Here is a 22689-nt window from a genome sequence, read left to right on the forward strand (position 1 = left end):
TAATCAGATAAACTTTATATTTTGCGATAATACACTTATTCGCCCGCGTTAAATTCAAGATTCGGCTACCTCCGAACAGATGTTCCTGCCACGTGACTAGCCTTGTCACGAAACTGACAAGGTGTCAATCTTTGGAGTCCGAATTGTACCTTCCCAAAATTAAACGTCAAATTTAATTCTGTTTTAGGCAAAAATGGAACCGGGAACATTAGCGAAAGTCTTGTCTGATTTTTTTACAACCATCGACGGGGAATTAAGTTTAAATAAGGGGGAATACTTTTTGGTAATTGAAACAAATATACGTGTATATGAATATTTACATATAACCTTATTAAAAAACATTAAAATACATCATTTCCCATATATTATTAAACCAGGTATACAGTGTCACAGATAAACACTGGTGTTATGGAGAGTCTCGAGGTAGAACTGGGAAATTTCCCTCAAGTCGTTTACACAAAGTAGATATTCCAATACTACAGGATTCAGATGTTTTGTTTGTGTCAATTGCTGCTTTTCCAGGACAGCAGGATGGGGATCTGTCTTTTGCTCAAGGTGATTTATTCAACAGATATGTAATAATATCTATTTTCAATAGAGATTAATAGATGCATTATGAATATAGGAGAAATTATTGTTGGAATGCAAAATGTGGGATCTGGATGGTACTTAGGACAAACAGATGCTAAAAAGGGTATTTTTCCTCTGACTCATACATGGCAAATTGATACTAAGTTGTTGAAGGTACTTCATTTATAATGTGATGAATATTTTACTAACAAAATAATTTGTTTAGAAGTAACACGCCTATTAATATGTTTCCAGAAAGCTATAGAAAAGAAGACTATAAGAAAGAAGGCTAGAATAAAAACTAATTTGAAAGCACAAATTGAAGGAGAACTTGATTTAGTTGAAGGTGAAACAGTCACTGTTATAGAAATTCTGGGAGATGGATGGTGTTCTGGAGTAACAGAAGATGGCAAACAGGGAATATTTCCAGAAGCATTTGTGTCTTATATTACTGATTCTGATGACACAGTCTCTGCAATGGACAATAATTCTTTTGTTGCACCAGTAACTTATAATAATACAACATATGAAAACATTGAAGAATCACAGCTTGAAGACTCATGTAACGAAGAACCTGCACCAAATTACTTTGATTTATTTCCTGAATTTAAAACAGTTACTTCAGAACCACTGGAAAGTTCAGAAAATAATAACAATCTCAATACATTGGATGTAAAACCATATGCTATCACTTTATACCCATTTAATGCTCAGTTTCCAAATGAGCTTAGCTTTGGAGCAGGAGAAGTAGTACACCTAATTAAACACATAGATTCAGAATGGATGGAGGGTACAATAGATAATGAGAAAGGAATCTTTCCTATATCTTATGTTAATATCATAGTGGACTGTAATGAAGTTAATAATGAACAAAGTCTATTTAACCAAGATACAAATAATTTAGAATATGACGAATTAATGCCTGGAACCAAAGTCAAAGTAGAGTATACTTTCAAAGCTCAAATGGATGGAGATTTGAGCATTGTTGAAGGTGATACAGTTACAGTAATTAACATGGCAAACTCAGATTGGGTTAATGTTGAAGATCAATCTGGTCAAATTGGTTTATGTCCAAGAGGATATTTAAGCGCTTTGCCTGCAGAATCATCAAATACTGCTCAAAGTGATTTCGAAGATTTTGTGGTAATACGACATAACGAGGCAATTTCTAGAACAACCGAAGAACAAAAGCCTAAAAGACTTTCAGAACCCCATAGACCTGCACCACCGGTACCAGCTCCCGGTAGAATGCCATTGCAAAAAGAAACAATGGATAATAATTCTATAAATGTAAATCAACAACTTGACGTTGCTAGTATCGGTAATTTAGAGATTAAACAGAAAAACGCAGATCACAGACAGAACGTCATATCAGAATTAGTCATTACAGAAAAAGAATACGTTCGGGATTTAAAATTAACATATGAAACATTTAACTTGTACAATCCAAGTATACTTGAAGCTCTAGGGATAGATGTAACGACATTATTTGGAAATATTTTCGAAGTTATTCAGGTTGCAGAAGAATTACTGGATCTGATACTAAAAGCAATGAAAGGATGTGATGAGGAATTACAAACTATTGGTCCTTCTTTTATAAAAATGGCTGAGAAGTTAAAGAACGTATATGTGAAATATTGTGGGAATCATGAAGCTGCCTTGGCATTGTTGAAGAAGGTAATATTTTTATAAAATCTTTCGTGTTCAATTTTATGTTTAAATAATATTATATAATTTCAGTATGAAAATAATGAAGAGATAATGACAGTATTTAACAAAGGTATCGAATCATTACGCTATCAAGTAGCTTGTTTCGATATGAGTTCTATTCTTATAAAACCTGTACAGAGGATATTAAAATACCCCCTTATTTTATATGAACTGGTGAAGGTAAGTGAATATAATATACTTGAATGCTTTATAAAATTCTTTAAAATCAGACAGAGATTTTTTAGTGTACCGATGATAATCATCCTGACAAACGTGCAGTAGAAGAAGCATGGAAGACTATGACTGCTGTTGCCAGTCACATTAACGAATATAAACGTCGAAAAGATTTGGTATCAAAGTATTTGGGCAACGATAACACATTAATAAGAAAAATGGCTAAACTCAATATGCATTCTGTCGCAAAAATGTCTACTAGATTAGGTACCCGATTAAGTGCAAGTTTAGGATTAACAAACGTTGCCGTTAATCCAGAATTCGAAGAGTTGGAAAAACAGTTTAGATCGGTTGGAAAATGTACTTTGCAATTAGCTAAAGATGTTGATCTGTGCCTTACATATTTAAGCGACGAAGCTATCTCTGGGGAAGTAATATCAGATTTTTTGATTCAATACTATCAAGGAACACCGAATACCGAAGCAAGGAGGCTCAGAGATATAAGATCGACAATTTGGTCGCAATTCATACAAGAATTAAAAGCGTGTCTTAAAGATAGAGTTAGCACACCGATAAACTTTCTGGCAACACTATTAGAAGGGCCTGCTGTATTAATAACAAAAAGATACGATAAGCTGCTTGATTATGATGCAGCTATTTCTAAAAGTGAAAAGTATAAGGATTCAAGAATTGTAATTATTTTATCTTTAATTACTTTTCATGATAGTCTAATTACAAAATATGTAAATTTGAAAATAATTTATTTCACCCAGGTACAAGATGAATTAGCAACAGCAAAAGGCAATTATGAAGCTTTATCACAGCAGTTGTTAGAAGAATTGCCTATTCTCATTGATGCTGCTACAGAAATATTAGTTGACTGTGTCGGTGCTTTTGCACAAGCACGAAAATTGTTATGTGGAAAAATTACTAAGAAATATTTAACTCTTTGCGAGGTATTTTAAACGAAACAATAACTAATATTTATAAGCGTATTACATAGAAAATTAATTTGCATTTATATTTGCAGACTACAACTCAGCTTTCATCTCAAGATATTTTGGAATCATTTCTAGTTAATCATAATCTATTATGGAATCAGATAACACGTTTTACATTTGCTGGATCAAACCCCAGAATAGAAGAAGCACAGTCATGGTGTCCACAGAGTGAAAAACAAAGAATTGCATTAAGGAACAAATATTCTAGCGATAAATTATGTGTTGTGACAGAAAATATAGCGAGCACCTCATCTTTGGACATGGGTGCAGCTCGTGGAACTTTAGTTGCAGTAATAAAGAAACAAGATCCTATGGGTGATGCATCTAGATGGTTTGTAGATAATGGGGTTGCTCAAGGATTTTTGCCTGCTAAAAGTTTGCAGATTCAACAAACACCACAGTCTGAATCATCCAATGAAATTACTACCCCAAATAAACCTAACAGTACAAATATGCCTGATTTAATTTGCATGGATTCTCCTGAGAAGGAACAGAAAACTACTCAATCACATTTGAAAGAATTACTTGAGCTCGACATTAACAAAGAAACTCATTGTTATGGTAATATTGAACAAGTTCCTAGAGTTCAACAATATCAAAACCTGAATTATGAGGTATGTACTAATGAATTGTTCAGTCTAATGTCAACACTTATTAGAATATTTATGAATTTAATTTTTTCAGTTCTACTATGCAAAATATGATTTTTCTGTAAATATTACTGGAACATTGACCATTATTAAAGGGCAAGCATTAAGGCTTGTTAGACCTCATGATGAGAAAGGAAATGATGAGTGGTGGCTAATGGAAGATAGATATGGTAATAAGGGTTATGTACCCCAAAACTATTTACGCGAACCACCCACAGGAAAACAATAAACTTATAAATGAAATTTCATTTATATGCTAATTTATATCAGCTTATGCGCTAATGTATTAAATTGTTGATAGCTTCTTAATTTATGCAATATTGTAAAAATTTCAATTCACTATTCAAACAGTGAATATTTTAAATCATTGCTAACATAGAATATTAAATGAACAGAGATTATTTCCAGGGATCATTCATATTTTAACTTTATGCAAAAGTATTTTAACATTTCCTGCTTATAGTACTTATGCTTACATACTTTACGCTTAAATGTACTTTTCCATTACTTATAATTTGTATATATACATACATGTATTAGAAAGTTAAAAAATATATAATTTTAACTACAAAGATAATATGCCAATTCTGTGATAATTCAAATATGTATTATTTTAAATATTCTCGAAATTTTATTTTATTATATAAATGTATTATGTGTCTATGGAATAGTATATGAGAAATACACTGTACATATTCTCTAATTGATTTTGTAAACTTTATGTACGATTTTAACAACATTTTATATACATGAATGTATATTGAGATACATTTAAATTCCACATTAAGGAAATTGTAAAAGCATTAATAAAAGTACAAACAAAATTTTAAGCACTTACCATTGCGACTTCCATCCTCGTGCTCCAATCGTCCAAACTGTTGGAGTTTTGAATCAAATACTTGTATTCACCTTGTACGGCTTTTCCGACGAACATGTTTTCAAACTGACACGCTATTTACAATGACACGTTCTCTGCAAAAAAATCCGATCCCGATACTTATTGTTAGTCGATGACCGCATCTTCGTAATGCAAAGTCACGTGACAATGGTCAACGGTTTTTCATAACGCGATTACGGGAATAATCGAAATTGCTACTTTACTTCAGTACGATAATTTACTTTCTACAAAATAATACCTAATTGACGCGTAGCACTTGATTTTCAATAGAAGTTGATACAAGAATTTGGAAAGACTGATAAATAACGAAAAATCCTCGAATAAAGATATGCGTATCACTTTCCCGCGATTTTGAGGATGACGCAGGACGCAGGACGCAGGGACGCGCTGAATCGATTATCGATTAGTACGATCAGCCGATGGGGGAATAATAGGGGTTAGACTCGATTAATAAATTTCATCTTAGAAATGATTTATAAAGTGATACTAGGTATATTGTTTCTTGTAATGCAAAGTCACACGACAACAGTCAACGGTTTTTCATAACGCGATTACTGGAATAATCGAAATTGCTACTTTACTTCAGTACGATAATTTACTATTTACAATGAATATAATCATCAAATAATACCTTATTGACGCGTAGCACTTGATCTTCAATAGAAGTTGACACAAGAATTTGGAAAGACTGATAAATAACGAATAATCCTCGAATTAAAGATATACGTATCCGTTTCCCGAGATTTTGACGATGACGCAGGACGCAGGGACACGCTGAATCGATTATCGATTAATACGATCAGCGGATGGGGGAATAATAGGGGTTAGACTCGATTAATGAATTTCATCTCAGAAATTATTTATAAAGTGATACTAAGTATATTGTTTCTTGTATATTGTTTTTCTTAAAACGAAATTGCTACTTTACTTCAGTACGATAATTTACTATTTACAATGAATATGTGTGAATATAATCAACAAATAATACCTTATTGATGCGTAGCACTTGATCTTCAATAGAAGTTGACACAAGAATTTGGAAAGACTGATAAATAACGAATAATCCTCGAATTAAAGATATACGTATCCGTTTCCCGCGATTTTGAAGATGACGCAGTACGCAGGGACGCGCTGAATCGATTATCGATTAGTACGATCAGACGATGGAGGCATAATAGGGGTTAGACTCTCAGAATTTCATCTCAGAAGATACCAGAAGATATTAGGTATATTGTTTCTTGTATATACGTATAATTATCTCAGGTTACACTTGAATTAGGTTGTTGCATAGGTTTTGTTCTAAAAAATTAATTGGTTTCTCGTGAGGGTACGCTTTACCGTGCAAAGTTTATTGATAGGTGGATTCATCAAGACCGTCGTTTTTGTTTAGCTTGAAGTATTCTTATAATTTCAGAATGTCTGTGACATTTTGCCAGCTGAAATGGTGTTTTACTATTTTTATCACAAGGTTCTAATTCAATTTTACTTTTTTCACACAATATTTTAACGCAACTGACATTGCCAGAAAGATATGCTAAGTGCAGTGGAGTAGATCCAAAGTAAACTGGTTTTTGTAAATCTACTCCACTATATATGAGTAATTTTATTAGTTCTGCATGATCTTTATATGCAGCCCAATGAAGGGCAGTATCACCATTTATATCTGTTAAATGTCCTAATGTACCAAACCCTAATAAAAATGCTGCTGTTGCAAATTTTCCAAACATACAAGCGGTCATCAAAGGAGTTAGGCCTTTAAAATCTGCTGCATTAAGACAACATTTTCCTAGAATAAATAAGAAAAAGATAATCAAATTGTAATTTTATATCCAATTGTAATTTTACTTATTTTCAATACCTTTAATAACAATTGAACTATCGCACTATAACCTTTCCAACAAGTCCAATGTATCGGTCTTGGTCCTTGAGTTCCAAGACAAAAAAGATCAACTGGTTTAGTATTAAGTATCTCATAACCTATTGCATATAGGTTTTCTATTTATAAATAAAAACGTAGTTTTTTCATTGTAATTGGTGTATGAATTTTATCAAGTTAATTATACAAACTAACTTTGATGTTTTCATCCAGAGCAGTTCAACGGGTTGGGGTATATCCCCATTCATCCCTTGCGTTTAATATACTTAAACCATTCTTTTCTACTAATTTATTTTAAACATTACATTGTTTAATATTTATTTAGCTTAGTTCATTGTTAATACAAACAATATTAGGATAATAAGTCTATTCCAAAATATTCCAACAAATATGGTAGGAGACAATTTGTCTTAATCAGAGACAAAGAGGTTAACCAAGGAAAAGGAAGTTGATTGTGGTTCAAAGGCAAGATGTAGTTTAATTAAGAGTGCAGCGGGAAAGTACCAAGATGTCAACTAGTCTTTAAACGTGTTTTGGTTGTGAATTGGAACGTCCGCCTTACCAATTAACCCACTTTCGATTGATCAACAATTTTTATTGATTTAACGAATGGAAACGTACAATTCATATCGAGTGTACAACAAGGATCTTGTGATAGGTGTTGAAAACGAAATATAGAACAATCATGTGGTTTTTAATAAAAAATGTATCTGCTGTATTATCACCGTAATTATAATACAATGTTACATGCCATAATTAACAGTCGATACAGTAACGAATTGTATCTACACCGCTGAATTATCCGCCTAGGGTTAAAATAAAAATTAACACGATAATTATTTACGATTAAATAAAGAAAAAACAGTCTTTCGAGGTATAGCGACTTAATTACAACTGCGACGTGATTAATGCACGCATAGTACACAAACTTAGTCTAATTAGCGCTACGTGAGAAATTAAATGAAAAGGAAAGAATACTGATTATCTAAGAATAGTAACTCACGAAATGCCCCAAACGCTATACAAGCCTATGAAATCATTGTATCGCGTCTCGATTATGTGAAAATCGTATCTTAATTAATAATTAAATTAAGTGTACCAGACCTATGTCAATTAGTAATACGGCAATGTCCTTCTTACAATATTTTTTAGTTTTTATTTTTTTATTGTGAAATAGTTCACCGGCAGATAGTGTTAATACCCAATAAAAATTGGGACAAATATCATTCCAATATGACTCTGAGTATCCAATTACAGTCTCCGTTGAAATTTTCCGACAAACGCAGTGATTGCAAGCCGGTATTATCTCATTTTAGAAACTACCCACGATGATTACGATTCAATTGACGTTAAATAGTTGACGGTACGATTAATCACCTGTTACATCGAACTTACGTACCCATTTTTTTTTTACCACGTAAGCTTAAAATCTTAACTTAGCGAATTCTCGTTAGACGACTCCGTTCGATGATCGGATTTTGTTATCCGATCAAGAAACCGGAACGTCGAAAGAAGAATTACTCTTTCTTCAGCGATCAGCAACACGAAATTGAAACGTGACAGTATTATTATTAATCGTTTAAGTGAAAGCAATCCACGAGAATATGAAACACGGAAAATTCCGCGATGCTGTATCGAGTTCAACGCAAAACTTTCTCTATAATACTTACTCTCCGCGATTTACGTCACATCGGCTCGTTTCTTTCTACCTTTTACTATTCTACGAACGATACTGTTTCACGAATTCGCGTGTCACCTCGTTCTTATTCTCGCGATAGTCGTGAAACTAATGACACAGCAAACGCTGTTATCGATAACTTACAGAACGGGGGTACAATCTATATAGTACCCATTCAAAGTAACATTGATCGCGATTAACAACCATGCCCGTGATACCTATGTACCGATGTTATTCCTCGTGAATAATCTCCAAACACCTCGTCTCGCAGCTGTGAGAATTTCAAACTTCTATTCGGTATCCCAGTTTAGCCGCGTGGGCCTGAACGTGTCTAATTAATCAAAGGTAATTAGGTCTGCTCATTCAATCCTCTCCTCGCTTGCGAGCTCCTGTGTCGATCCGCGCGCGACACGCAATGTTTCCATTTTAACAGCTGCCTTAATCCGCTGGATAGAAACGTAAAATCGCGCGTCCTTGGATCTCAGAATGACATAATTTGCGCACCACGTCCAACACATCCTCGGCTGGATAGACGGTGTGCGGAGGTGGTTCGATCTTACCGGAAGCAACCAATTCAACCAATTCTCGGAGCTGTTCCAAAGAACCAGGCTCTACCGGTTTGATACTCTGTTGCCATTCCTCTGCGCGTCTACTGAATTTCGGCAGAAGACGATCGGCTACATCTTTTATCACGAAGACGACACCACCTTTGCTCAGGCATTGCATGCTACGATGAAGACTGCGCGAGGTTATGCCGAAATCAATAACCACGTCCACGTGGCCCTGACACGCGTCCATCGTCCGCTCGATCAGCTGCTTCTCGTACAGACCCTCGCTCCATTGCACCACGTTCACGCTGTAGAGAAAGAGCAGACTGTTGGTGAATAAATCGAATGGACTGCTGGCTGGACGCAGATGCAATGGGAATTAATTCTACTCTACTGTGTTTCGTGGAAATGAATAATATGTACAAATACAGGAAGGAAGATCGAAGAGGACTTGGACTCCGAAAAGTCTGAAGACATTCTGCGGATATTTTTCAATTATCCAACAGCTGTTCTATAATACTTCGAATATCTAGGACAGATTCCTCCTCCCTGATCGCAGTATCGGAAAATGGCTGTACATAAATAAGCTGCTGCTTCTATAAAGCGTTCTAAAGCTGTATGTGCAAGTGACGTACACCGAAGCGTGTTATATATACAGTGAAAATAATATTAAATCATAATAGAGTCAAATAAGATTTCAATTCAAACACGGAAAAGATTACGAGAAAAATCAACAAATATATGGAACATATGTCAAGGATTGAACGCTATCGTAACAGCATTATCATCGGAACGTCGATATGGTCAATTTACTCAAACAACGTAAACAAAATAATTTTGATAACGAGATCGAACAGGCGTTGTCAATGTTTTAGTTCAAAGATCAATGGGAGAAACTAAGGCTTCATTGAATTCGCGTCATGCATCTAATGATTTATGAAAAGCGACACAGTTTCGAAGGAGTTATACCACCCTGAGGGATCTAAAAATAAGTAAAATTTAATAAGTAAATTTTATCTATTTTTATACTCAAGGTGATGCTCCTTCTTAAAAGAAAACCTACTCCCCACATCTATTTCTCTGAACATTTCAACATTTCTCCAAAGAATATCGCTTTCGAAGACGTAACAACATATCCCAGCTTCCTACACCTACGTAACATCAATGCCATAATAAACGAGTCACCATAAACAACTCACCGTTGGAATTCCTGAGCCATGGTTAATCCATCATCCTTCAAAGAGGCAATAGTGATAGTAACCCTATCTCTCATGTTGCTGAAGTAATATGCCGCGATTCTAAGAGCCCAGAGTGCTAGACCACCAGTACCAACGATTAAAATCTTGCAGACACTCGTTGCGTCTCTTTCCTTCAGCAATTGCTGGACATGTTCATGAGCAGCGAAGACGGTATTCATGGCTAATAAAGCTCCAGCGGGTAACATGGCTGCGACACTCAAGCTAACGTTGTCGGGTAGCTTTATGAGATATTTAAGATCGTGGACGACGAGGTATTCAACGTATCCATTGGGTATGCCCTCGTAAGGATAGAGGATCACTCGATCTCCAATGGAGTAGCCGCAGTCTTCGGGTACATTGGCTCCAAGAGATTCGATTACACCTGCAACCTCGTATCCAGGGAAGAGAGCCGCATCCCGGACTCCGTGATGAGGCAAGGAGAGCGGAAAATCTCCTTCTAATGAAACTTCCGTTGCTAAACTGCTACTGCTGGAGACGGAAGTCAGGCTGGATAGACTCGGTGAACGACGGGGATGGTAACAGGCTCCTGCACACATCACTCGGATACGGGCACCGTTTGCGGGCACATCCGGAACAGGGACATCGAAACTGAACACCCATTCGCGACCTGTGACGCTGGGGCTCTCGATGGACACTTGTCTGCATAATTTGTTCATCTTTTCCCTGGAATAAAAGGATTCGTTAGAATTTCTTATATTTTTCCGTGACGAAATTCAGGCGATTCTGAAGAAAAATTCTGAAGAAAAATTGAAGAAACGAAAGACTTTTTGAACGTTTCGTCTACTGCTAGTGGAAAGTTTCAAGAGACGTCTTCTCGCGATTGAATTAGAAGCTACGCGCTCGGGGTTTCGAACAGACACAAGCGGAAGCGCGCTGTTAATCGTGCTTGGTGTGCTAGTCAGCTGTCGCTTCCTTTTTTGCACACACATACGTCGAACGTTCTATACATGAAAACTGATGCTTTTACTCTCGTATAAAGGTATACGGTTAGTGAATTTCGAAATGATTCGCTAATTGTAAATGGAATACCCCCTGTGTTTTAAGACATTAGTGTTTTAATGTCCCTCGTTAAAAACATAAATTTCCAGTATAACAATTAGCTCGTTATCTCGTTCGTAAATAATTACTTTGCCCACGCGAACGATCGCGTTTCTAACAATGAACAAACGCCTGAGCCAGTGTCAAAGGGTTAAAAGCAAAAGTAACAATGAAACTCGTGCGTACCCGTTGCAAGGTGAACAGGGTTTATGAGTAATCGGTGCCACTGATTCCAATTCGATAGGCATTCTGTGTTACAATAATTATCTTCGCCTCCACAATTCCCAACTATTATTCCTTTGTCTCTTTTCGTAACTCTTCACAAAATCAACTGAGATTTTCTCAGTTCGGACACGCTCGGAACGACTCAAATACACGCGATGCGCACTCGATTCGACCGAATCGTTTTAACAATTGAAAGAAAGAAAACAAAAAGAGTTAAATGAAAGGGTGAACAGCTGATAAAGACAACTCTTCTCGCTGACTGCAAGAGACGCACTAAACGAACGCGTCCACGCTTGTTCACTTTTATACCGTCACAGGCTTTCTCGTTCGGGCTTCGTGTTAGTCATGGTAGGCAGGAAAGACGCCTTGGTAGGGAGCTGAAGAAACGGAACGTGAACAGGTACGAGCATTCGCGAACCACGTGCAACCTCTGTTTTTCTCCTCCAACAACGCTCGCACGCTCCTCCAGTGCGTCGTGATAGCCGCATGAATGAGGCACCGATAAATCGTGTTTTTGTTTCGAATCCCGACTCGATTTAACTCTTGGAAACGACTTGACGTTCTGGGACGCTGTGCGTTACAGAAGTATTTCTTATTCGGTCCCACTTCGTGAGATACTTAAAATAACGTGGCCAACACTGGAACAACGCGGTACCCGACCGTGATCTCTGTATTTTATTAACCCATTTGCATCAGAAACGGATGCACCCGTTTATTTTAGCGGAGTGTTATCGCGGAAGTCGGCGCATCCGCGTCTAGTCAAGGATAGGTAGACAGAGAAATATTGTGATAATATTATTGTATTAGATAGGAGCTGTAATTATTATAATGTGGTAGAGATTTATTCTTAATTATAATCAATCTAGTTCTAATCATATTAAGAATCTAGCTATAATGATAGCTATGATTACTATGTGATAGTATAATAAGGAAGAATAACAATAATTAATTGTAATTTTTACATTTCACATGGCACTAAGTGTGTGATATGATTCTAAGAAACACGTGAATTCGATTTTTTCAAGTCTGTAGAATCTTCTGGTACTTTAGTTGATTCAAAAAATATCACCACTTGGAAAGTCACACTCTATTCGTCATCATCCACGTGTTACATCTTAATTCTTTGAAAAACGATTTCGAGAGAACAATGCTTCGTATCGTTCATCGAAGATACTGAAATTATAGAAGTTACGACTGGCATCGCTCATAGCGTAAATGAAGTATGTAGGTATATTCCCGATACACGTTATCGCAAGAAGGACGTTAAGTATAGAAAGTAATTATTAAGCAATCATTTTATCGATTCTATTACTCTATTCTGGAAATGTTAGTCATTTTACTTGAATTTACTTCAATTATTCTATTGTGGTATATTTGAGTCGTAGGTCATCACTGACCCCCACAGCTGTGGTTAACGTGTTAAGAGGCACAGAGATGATCCTTGCTATCAATTATCAATTTCTTACATGGTACACGACACGTATACACGTCTCGATATAGACGTATCTCAGAGATTCGTGGTGCTTTGTTTTAATGCAAATAGTGCTCATCTGCACGTCGACGTGTTTACATCTGAAATGATGATTTCATTCTTATATATATAAGCAATACTGACCCTTCGCCATATTTTTATTATACAACGTACGCAATCAATTTCTATTGAATAATTCAGATAAGATTTGTCTTGACGCAGTTAAATTCATTTTCTGTATTCGTTACGTGAACTTACGTGATTATTTCAAAATACCGATACATTTGAAATTACGCGGGTATCCGCGCTGGTGTTGATAAGAAGTGATAACGATCGATTCATAATATTTGTGACTAATTGAAAGCATGTTTTGTACACGTGAAACGGAATGAAAAACATGTTTACCATGAGGAGGTAACAGTCATTAAAATGAAAAGAAGTCTTTTGGTGAGGCTGTACACAATGATAGTGGAAGTAAATGGAACAATTGATTGATTGTTCTATCATTTACCCTCGATAATTGTCTCGATAATTGGCAATTATTTATAAAAAATAAAAAAATCATTTTAATATCATTCAAGTATCACAGCGCTAATACTGAACTTAATTTGGTATTACACAGATTTATGTCTGGGTCTTGAATGATTCAACATCTGTTGGCCAGAGGTTAATTAACTCTATGGTAGCATAGTGTATTTAGTAAACATAGTGTATTTTTAATTTTTACTTCAAACATTGTATGTATAAACATTTTCACTCTAGTAGTAATTAAAATATTTATCATTAAAGAATGCATCTTTTTGTAAAATATCTCTATCCTAGAGTTGATATTTCTTCGTAATTTCTTAGATTTCACTCGAGTTGACTATAATTAACCCATTCACTGATTTGAACCAATTATAATGCATAAGAATCGTTCGTTACGAAACAAAGAATCCTCCTTCCATGCTTGCATCAACATGGGGATTAATTGAATAGGAGCTAGAACTGTAATCAAAGTGCAGTGATAAAACTGCAAACTATAAACCGTGACCTTATCATAATTATCAACATCACCATGGTCACCAGAAAGTTAATTGAAAGGTTAATTAAAAGAAGTTCAGTAAGCTATACAGTAATTGCAACGATGCAAGGTAGTCGTTTCGTGATAATATCAAATGATAACGACAACGCCTACATTTTTCTCATTGATTAATTAATTTACTTTTGTTCCTTTATTATACTGTAGCATCGTGTAAATGATACATGGGTGGTATTTTCGCATTATAGATAAATTTTCAATCACGTCGAATATGCGGAACTGATGAGTATTAGATAGTTTGTACTCCGGAAACGCTTGTTTCACAGAAAAGATTGCACAGACAAATAATAGAAATGTTTAAAAATCATATTTCATAAAGATTCTCATGATTATTTTTACTCCTACTAAAAAAGAACGAGGACTCTTTAGGTTGTTACATACCATATGATTTCGAAACACATCTACGAGGTCTGACACAATTTCATAACATAAAAATACCGCAAAATGGCACTTATGGTACATCAATTCAAAGTATAAAGTGTGATAAAAATGATCACATAAAGGTTCCGTCGGTATTCTTAATATAAAACGACTGGTTGTTGGTTGTAACAAACAATGACCGTCGAGTTTACAGGTAGGAAATACTAGATACTATGAGAAACGCATTGTTCTCTTGGTTTAAAAAAAGAACAGTTGCAGAAATAGCCAATTAGCCGCATTACGATATCGTCCTTGGTTTCAAGAAAGAGTAGACTGTCTCATGCGATTCGCGTCTTCGAAGATCTTTATTATTCACGGGAAAGAAAACAGCACCGTTATTCGCATCTCGTACGATATTTCAATCGTACATCAATTGCTTATTGATCTCGATTGGAATAAAATACGGTCCCTTTATTGTATTCTTCTTAATAAGACCTCACTTCGTACAGGCTTCAATCATCATTATCCAACTATACCAATCTGGTTTTTTCCACCTTTCCTTACATAATAGTTTGCCTAAGTTATTTATACAATTAAACAGTTATTAAGCACTTATTAGTTAAAGACGTATATATACGTTCGTCACAGCGAAAGGGTTACTGTCACACCCTTAGCTAATATTTGGCACACGTAACAGCATATGTGTTGTTGATATAAACTCTTTCAACCATGTTTGCTTAACGATTATTCAACCGTTAAATATCTAACAAACGACAGCTTAATGATTATTTACTCAACGATTATTGAATGTCTCTTACTATAATATTTTGTTGTACTTATCTGGATACAAAAGTTGTTTCAGAGATTAACTAATTAAAATTGAAATAGATAATTTCACTTCTAATTTCTGTACTTGGCAATTTAGTTCATTGCTATATTTCTATATTTCTTTTAATATATTTTAAATACTAAAAAAAGAAAATGAAATATTATAGTGTTTTTCACCACAGATAACTATCGTAAAAGGGTTGAAATAAAATTCAATTATGCTGAATCAATATAACAATCAACTCGTTGAAATCAAAGCCTATCATTAATTACAGAAGATTAGTGTCAAAATAGATACGTCTTTTTCATTCTTTTTCGCGATATGTTATCGCAGAGACAACTTATCTGGAATCCTCGCGATTGATACCATCGATGATTCAAAACTGCTGAGGTGTTATTTAATGATCAATATTCCAGAAATAATTGGAAGTACAAAACGTACTGTTTTATGTATAATACGTCAATTTAAATGAAAATTATGCTCGTTCATTATCCACCGTTAGTACCAAGGAAAAACCTAGCTGAAATCTTGTAGAGCAATTAACGGCATTTTTATCCTGTATTATTTCATGCAATTACGTTTTTACTACGTGATTAGTTTAGCGGAAACTATTGATTGCTAGTATCACAGGAATCCATAGAAAAAGTTTATATAATTGGAAGAATTTTTTACAAGTCTATTTAGAAAAATAATTCCTAAAGAACCAGTTATTTTAAACACACCCCAATTATTTTGCTCTATAACTCTCTAAAAATTCTACCCCAGAAACTGAAATTCGAAACAATAATTTTACAAATTTTTCAGACGAAACAGTTCAAACTCATGTCTTCAAGGAACAAAGAAATTCTGGCCAAGAGATCGAAATAAGGAATCTCTATTGTATTCGATTTATCATTTGCAAAATATAAAAGCTTCAATTTTAAAAATAGTCGCAATCCATTTTATCATTATCAATCAAATTTAAAAATATCAGAATAGTATTACGATTTTCTTGCACACTGTTTACGCCGATTCTATCTCCACCTGATTTATTTTCGTATTTTATATTTCTTTTTCCAACTTGTTTACTATATTTTATCATCATAAACATGTTTACAGCGATTGAAAAAATTATTTATCTCTGAAGATCAAGTAGTGTTTTCGTTTATAGATTAGACTCTAGATCATTTTTTGTCTGAAATCGAAGGACAAGATATTTTGCAATTTTAATTTCACGATTGAAATCGTCATTCATGCATTTGTAATGAAGTAGATGACAAATTGTAATTTTCCAAGTAATTATGACGCTAAATTCAACCGTTACAAATTGAGAACCAAAGGTAATTACGAGCAGGAAATCTTTGATTGCGTTTTTACTTGGGCATGTAATTTCGTTCTCGTTGCACAGAATTTGCACCCTTTTTTTCGATGACGTGAATATTTTAAAATAGACGTGAAACAACACGCAGGAGCCTTTCTAAATTTGCACACCAAGATATTTTTATGATACATGATCATAAATCAATCGTAAGATGAGAAAAACAGATCTTTGACCGAAAGATGCGCTCTTACCATGAACTGATTACATTTCTGATCAAGAAGGAAACAGTATAATTCAATAAACCGGTTTATTCACTTTCCAAGATGCGGTCACTCATAAGTGCTTGCAATCAACTTTATAAAATGAAAAGTAGAGAAGAGTGATTATGTTACAGGCATAATTTATTAAAAATTTTAATTTTATTATTTTTAGGAAAAGATCGATGTAATTGTTATATTATTATTATACCATCCATGACACTGAATAGGGGTGGACTTGCTCACCAAAATAAAAATTGCTTCTCCCTTCCAGAGATTAGAAGAAATAAAAAAAAATATTTGTCAATGCAACTAGATACAAAATTGATCGGGCTTCTAAACAGCTGTTATGAAAGAGAAATCCACTTGAAAAATAAATGTAATTTGAGCTCCTTTAGGTTTATAATAATAGATAGTTGTTCCTCTAAAAAATTTTATTTTTTTTTTTAAGAGTCTATGACTCTTCAGTTGTAGTAGTTTTAACTGTTATAAAAGTGCTTAGAATTTCTTATAACTTTTATAACGGTACTTTGTACCGTACTATTTATGATCAAGTTATATCGGTTCTAGTGTAACCAAGTCGATGATTCTCTAATATGCACAATTTTCAGAAGACTACTGTGGAAAAAATTCACGAATTTCTTTGAATTTCTTTCATTTTTCATCTGAATCAGATTTTCTTCGCTCTATTTTTATATAGAATTTTTTCACTGAAAGAAGCAACGGATCAAACATATTTATCGATGTTTATAAATGTTATCGTTGAAGTTAAATGCTTTCAACAGGTTTAATTTTGCACAGAATTTTCTAAAATCATTCCCTATTCTAGTCTCTACTTCCGTGTGAAATTTTTCCACTGGAGAAACGAAAGGCAGTTTGATACCTCTGAAGAGAAAGAAAAACACAAGAACGTTTATAAATTCAGATGCCTACGTTCATGGTCGTGTGTACATTGTTAATTATACATGTATAAGTGCTTAATTAAAAAAAAAAATTAAAAAACAGTGTACCTGTTGAAACACATAGATTCATTGGAAGTAAACAATGGAGATATTTTGAGAATACTTCTTATTTTTGCAAAATTCACACAATTTCGTCGATTCTATTTTTACACAAGATTTCTTGAGTGGTATGAAAAAAAAATGATACATCTACCGAGGAAGTATAAATCATCCATGAATAGTTGATTTTAAATTACATAATAATTCAAAATAAATTGAACCTACTGACATTTGATTAAAAAAAAGAAGCTAAACAGGACTTAAACCAAGAAATAAGTTCTACCTTGTACATGCACTTAAAAATACTGTCACAGAATTTCACTGTACATTATATTAGATGTATCTGTGTAAAAGTAACTACTACCATGCTCAATGTCTCCTCCAGAACTGGAGGAACCTATTAGAATCAGTCTCAATTCATTTCAAAACATATGGATGGTGAAAGGGTTGACACAGAATTGTTGAATTGCAAAAAAAGGAGAGATAAAAAGAGAATACAGGGCTTTTACCATGAAACGGATGAACATAAATAGCGTAGTGCGAGGCAGGTCGGTGTGACTGCATCGGTGAAACACGAAGAAGGGGAAGTCGGTCGATGCCGTGGAACCGTGGCACGCTGGAATCACGTGCACATCAGCAGGCATCCGCGTGCTCGGCCTGGCAGCCCTGCTCCGCCACGCTCTCGCCTTGCCGAGTACAATGCCCGTGATGTTTCGGACCATTTTTAACCCCCCAAAACGCAGTTTCAGAAAATTTCATCGTTTTCTTTTGCGCAGTAACTCGACAGCCATGTGTCACCACAGACTGTGCATATTTGGAAAACAGAAATTGCTTATCAACGCCTGATAGACGTTCAGAAAAGAAGAGTTTGCACGTAAAAAAGATATCAGAGAAACTTTATTTTGAACGCGTGATACATATTGTGTTATGACGTACTTTCGATCTTTCTACCAGCTTTCATTGATCAGTTGTGATTTTTTTGCAAAGAAATTTCAAGTTTGATAAAGATGGACAGTTAGAAATGATACGATCATAAGTACTTAATCACCTGAAGAAAATTACTGTCATAATTGATCGAGTTAATTAGAGAATGATGGATGAAATGATTTTATCACCCAAAGATAAATCAATAAAATTTTAATTTGTTATCGAGCCAGCTGTTGGAAAGATTCATCGTAACAGTATTTTGAACTGTAATATGTATTACGTTGTATGGAGGTTTTCGTAACAATCCAGCTTATAGAACACGTTGAACAGGTTTTTGTGCCGCATCATAATGTAATTCCAACGAGACCAAGCTTGTTCAGAATTACTGCTTAACCCTTTTGTTATTGAGGCTGGCTATACTCGTAGATGATATAAGAATTGCTATACCCTCGGGTAATCCATTTTCTATATGAATTATTGTGAACACTTTATTGTGGCCCACCCCCCAAAAATTATGAGAACTAAGTAAAATCAAAATTGAATTATTTATTGAGTAGCTGATAATTGCAGTTGCGAATGCTGTCCAACGAAACGTTGAAACGAGATTAAAAAATGTATAACATTTGCATTTCGAACATTGCGTAGGTACATAATCCATTCGGAGCGGTAAAAAGGAAACAAATTATACGTTTATTCTCATACATATTCCAGAAAGTGTAGGATTGTCTGTTCAATATTTTTTTGCAACGTCAGAAAAAGAATCTGCGTTAAAAAAAGTCCAAACATTGATAAGAAACATACTTTTCTTGTTATTTTCCAAAAAAGACGCATCCTTGATATCTTTCGGTGTGAAACAAAACAGATTTTACCTTCGATCATTCAAGGCCTAGTACTTTACATATTTACTGATTGTAAAAGGACGTTACTTTGTTAATCGAATGATCTAGCGTTGTCCTTGGACACTTTTTTTCATTCAGCAACACATTTATCTTTATAATTGTTAATATACCCAGGACATTATGTAATTTTTAATGACTTCATGCATGTGTAGATGAAGATAAATTGTTTGAGTTTTATGCTAACTAAATTTAAACACTTCCATGTTTTATAGAAGCTACAAAATTAAGCCCATCACTTCTTTCATTACAAAAAAAATGTAGAAAGCATTAAAATTAAATTAAATTGGGATATTAACAAAAGTAAATTAATTTTTTAAGATCTCATAACTTTTGAGGGTGGCTATCATCACCCCTTAATTAAATTAAAGAATTCATCCTTCATGCTCTTAATAATCAATCTTATCTTGCATATTCATAATTAATGGACTTTTATCAATTCTTAAAGGAAATTATTTAATCGAGAAAAGAGGAACAACGAGTTAAATATTACTGCCACGCAAACAGGAACCGGTAATGATAATCATTTCGTTTAAAGATGTCGCCTAACGATAACTAACCATGTTCTCGTTAGCGTGTTTGCTTTCTGCTGTCCTCTTTTCTCACGACCACTGTTCCAGAGCATCATGGAAAAGTTTAATCACACAAGTTGAACAATTTTATCCAACGAATGTTATGTTAATTAGAAGTCAGATTACTCGAGCTTCGTTATAAGAAGAAACAATATCGGAAGTTGAAAATATCTTAAAATATAATAATTGATAAATTCTCTTTTTTTCAATTTTTTACTATTTTAATGTTGTATAGAATTTTGATGCATTATTTTATCGGTAATAATTAGAATGGCAAATGGGTTTGACAAGATAAAAAATGAAAGTCAAACAGTATCAATGGTAAAATAAATCAACCGGACAGGAAAATGAACCTCCGCCTACGATAATCCTCCTGAACGACGTTCATCAGCTGCACGATGGCGCCATTATTTACCATTCCACGGACATAATGCCCAAGAAAAGTCAACTCGCGAGTCGTGTGTGCCTTCTTTGTTTTTCGCAAATATAATGTCATTACATCCCGAGTATGATTCATGAACAATCGCGATACAAAAATAACGAGTTCGTCGAGGCCGTTTTCATTGTGCACGACCACCACCCGAGTCCCAATGACGCATATCAATTCAGATACTCATTTCTATCGTACAAGATGTATTTCGTATATTTCCATTCGATTAAAATTCCATGGAAATACACTGGAGTTCGATGACCCACTCTCCAAATCATTTAATCAATTTTATCATAATTCTGAGCCCTTAGGTGTTGAAATTCGATATTGATGATTACTGCCATTGAATTTAGACCCTCTAACAAAATTGTAATCAATAAAATAGTAAAAGTTTCACTTTTATCAAAGAAAGAACATGGTTCACTCTAGCAGTAATAAAGTCCACAACCTACCGCAACGATAGAAAGTAGCAAGCGCGTTTAAAACCTCTTCGTTCGTCAGAAATAATTAACGGGGTCATTAAAGAATCGATTTGAAAGTCACACAATCGCTTATTCACGATCCATGTCTGTGATAATTCATCGGTCAGTCGAATTGTTTTCTTCTATGTTTTGGTGGACAGACAGTCACTTTCGACAAGAACAGATCTTGATAGATGGAAATATTTGGGAAGGCAAACAATGTCAATGTCATGAACCGACACCATCAATCTATGACGTACATTGAATCAATAGCAATTCCTGGGTACACGTGCATCGCTTTTATTGTTATATAGAACAACAGATTTGTTAAGGCAGTTCAATTGAACCATGTCATTCATATTTTCCAATTTTATGAAGATGGATGTCTGAATTTTTTATTATTAATTATAAACCTTTGCTTCTAAAATAATTTCACAAACAAATTGAATTTAAAATAGAATTATTTTTGAAACCAACGACACATCCCATGCGTCACATGAAGAGATTAAATAAAAGAAGCATATAAAAATGAAAAATTCATAATTGCTTTCAAGATAAAATAATTGCTTTTTGTACTCGTTGAAACATAGTGATCTCAAGCTGACTACAGCGCACACTCTTCCTTTGTTTACACTGTTATAAGTTGACGATGAGGTTTTTAAAATAAAACACTTTTTCAAGAATGCATGAAGTATTTCGCGATATCTTATCAAGAAATGATACTCTAATCGATCGATAAAGGAACATGTATTCTACATTTTGGATCAGCTGTTCTACGCGTCAGACGATTCCACTTACAACTCTACAGTATAGTCTGGACGGCAATATAAACACCATCATTAATTACTTTTGTATCTATCTAAATAAACACTGAAATGAACGAAAATTAAAAATGAAAAAATTTATAATAAAATGTACTACGAAGTCAGTTTCATAACACTGCGTATGGTATACCATATAGCTGATTACAAAACCATCCACCGATATGCAAAGTGTGCGAAACGTCAGCAAGAAATAAAAAATGTGTACGTGACTGTGGATACATGAACAGATGAAACACCCACGAGCAAGAGACAATCAGACAATCATGTTTTATATAAAAATTCAGTATTTTCAATGTCCATCTATTCGTGGCCTAAATACGTAGTAAACTCTCAATCAAGCGCACTAGCCACTGGATCGTTACAAGACTAATGGCATTTTCGTCCTCGGACTAAATGTAAAGGATGAATCAAGGTCGACTCCTCACCTGATGAATTAACCCCCTTTTGACAGTGGTCGTCGATGATCGATGATATTAACGATGACAGAGCTCACGGCACGAAGAGGATGATAGTTGAACACGTAACGCGAATGATGGCACGCCAAGCCCTTGTAGTATTCTGATAGATGTAGTTTTGGTGGAGGGCTCATTCGTGTCCAACGAGGGCGCTTCAAGGGGAACCATCGCGCCGACTCCGAAAAGTCTGCGAATCCA

At 34.6% G+C, this 22689-nt stretch overlaps 3 protein-coding genes across 5 annotated transcripts in view; 1 reads left to right on the top strand and 2 right to left on the bottom strand.

Annotated features, from left to right (window-relative positions):
• Nucleotides 1-7490, bottom strand: part of LOC114872594 (plexin-A4) — a 239909-nt gene extending 232419 nt beyond the window's left edge. The window contains exons 1-4 of one of the 2 annotated variants that reach the window (XM_046288434.1): nucleotides 7075-7490; nucleotides 6862-6926; nucleotides 5992-6789; nucleotides 4944-5077 (exon numbers count right to left, since the gene is read on the bottom strand). The gene's annotated coding sequence lies outside the window, so the exon portion shown is untranslated. Of the gene's footprint in view, nucleotides 1-4943; nucleotides 5078-5634; nucleotides 5748-5991; nucleotides 6790-6861; nucleotides 6927-7074 lie in introns of those variants that run through there. The other variant, XM_029179938.2, reaches the window with a different exon arrangement.
• Nucleotides 168-4935, top strand: LOC114872595 (dynamin-binding protein-like). Its single transcript, XM_029179943.2, has 9 exons — nucleotides 168-283; nucleotides 378-555; nucleotides 626-744; nucleotides 826-2247; nucleotides 2311-2460; nucleotides 2526-3146; nucleotides 3228-3410; nucleotides 3485-4069; nucleotides 4140-4935. Exons 1-9 carry the CDS (start codon nucleotides 194-196, stop codon nucleotides 4332-4334), a joined length of 3543 nt encoding a protein of 1180 aa, XP_029035776.2. The 5' UTR covers nucleotides 168-193; the 3' UTR covers nucleotides 4335-4935.
• A 77-nt stretch (nucleotides 7491-7567) lies between the features above and the next one.
• Nucleotides 7568-22578, bottom strand: LOC114872599. Of its 2 annotated transcripts, none has more exons than XM_029179947.2 (3): nucleotides 22462-22578; nucleotides 10305-11027; nucleotides 7568-9413 (listed from the first exon to the last, which is right to left on the bottom strand). In XM_029179947.2, the coding sequence occupies exons 2-3, from the start codon at nucleotides 11018-11020 to the stop codon at nucleotides 8996-8998; spliced, it is 1134 nt and encodes a 377-aa protein (XP_029035780.1). In that variant the 5' UTR covers nucleotides 11021-11027; nucleotides 22462-22578; the 3' UTR covers nucleotides 7568-8995. The 2 variants fall into 2 exon arrangements, with proteins under 2 accessions (XP_029035780.1, XP_029035779.1); XM_029179946.2 differs by lacking the exon at nucleotides 22462-22578 and adding an exon at nucleotides 11589-11918.
• Nucleotides 22579-22689: the final 111 nt, after the last annotated feature.

Source organism: Osmia bicornis, chromosome 13 (assembly GCF_907164935.1).
Source record: "Osmia bicornis bicornis chromosome 13, iOsmBic2.1, whole genome shotgun sequence".
Taxonomy (NCBI): domain Eukaryota; kingdom Metazoa; phylum Arthropoda; class Insecta; order Hymenoptera; family Megachilidae; genus Osmia; species Osmia bicornis.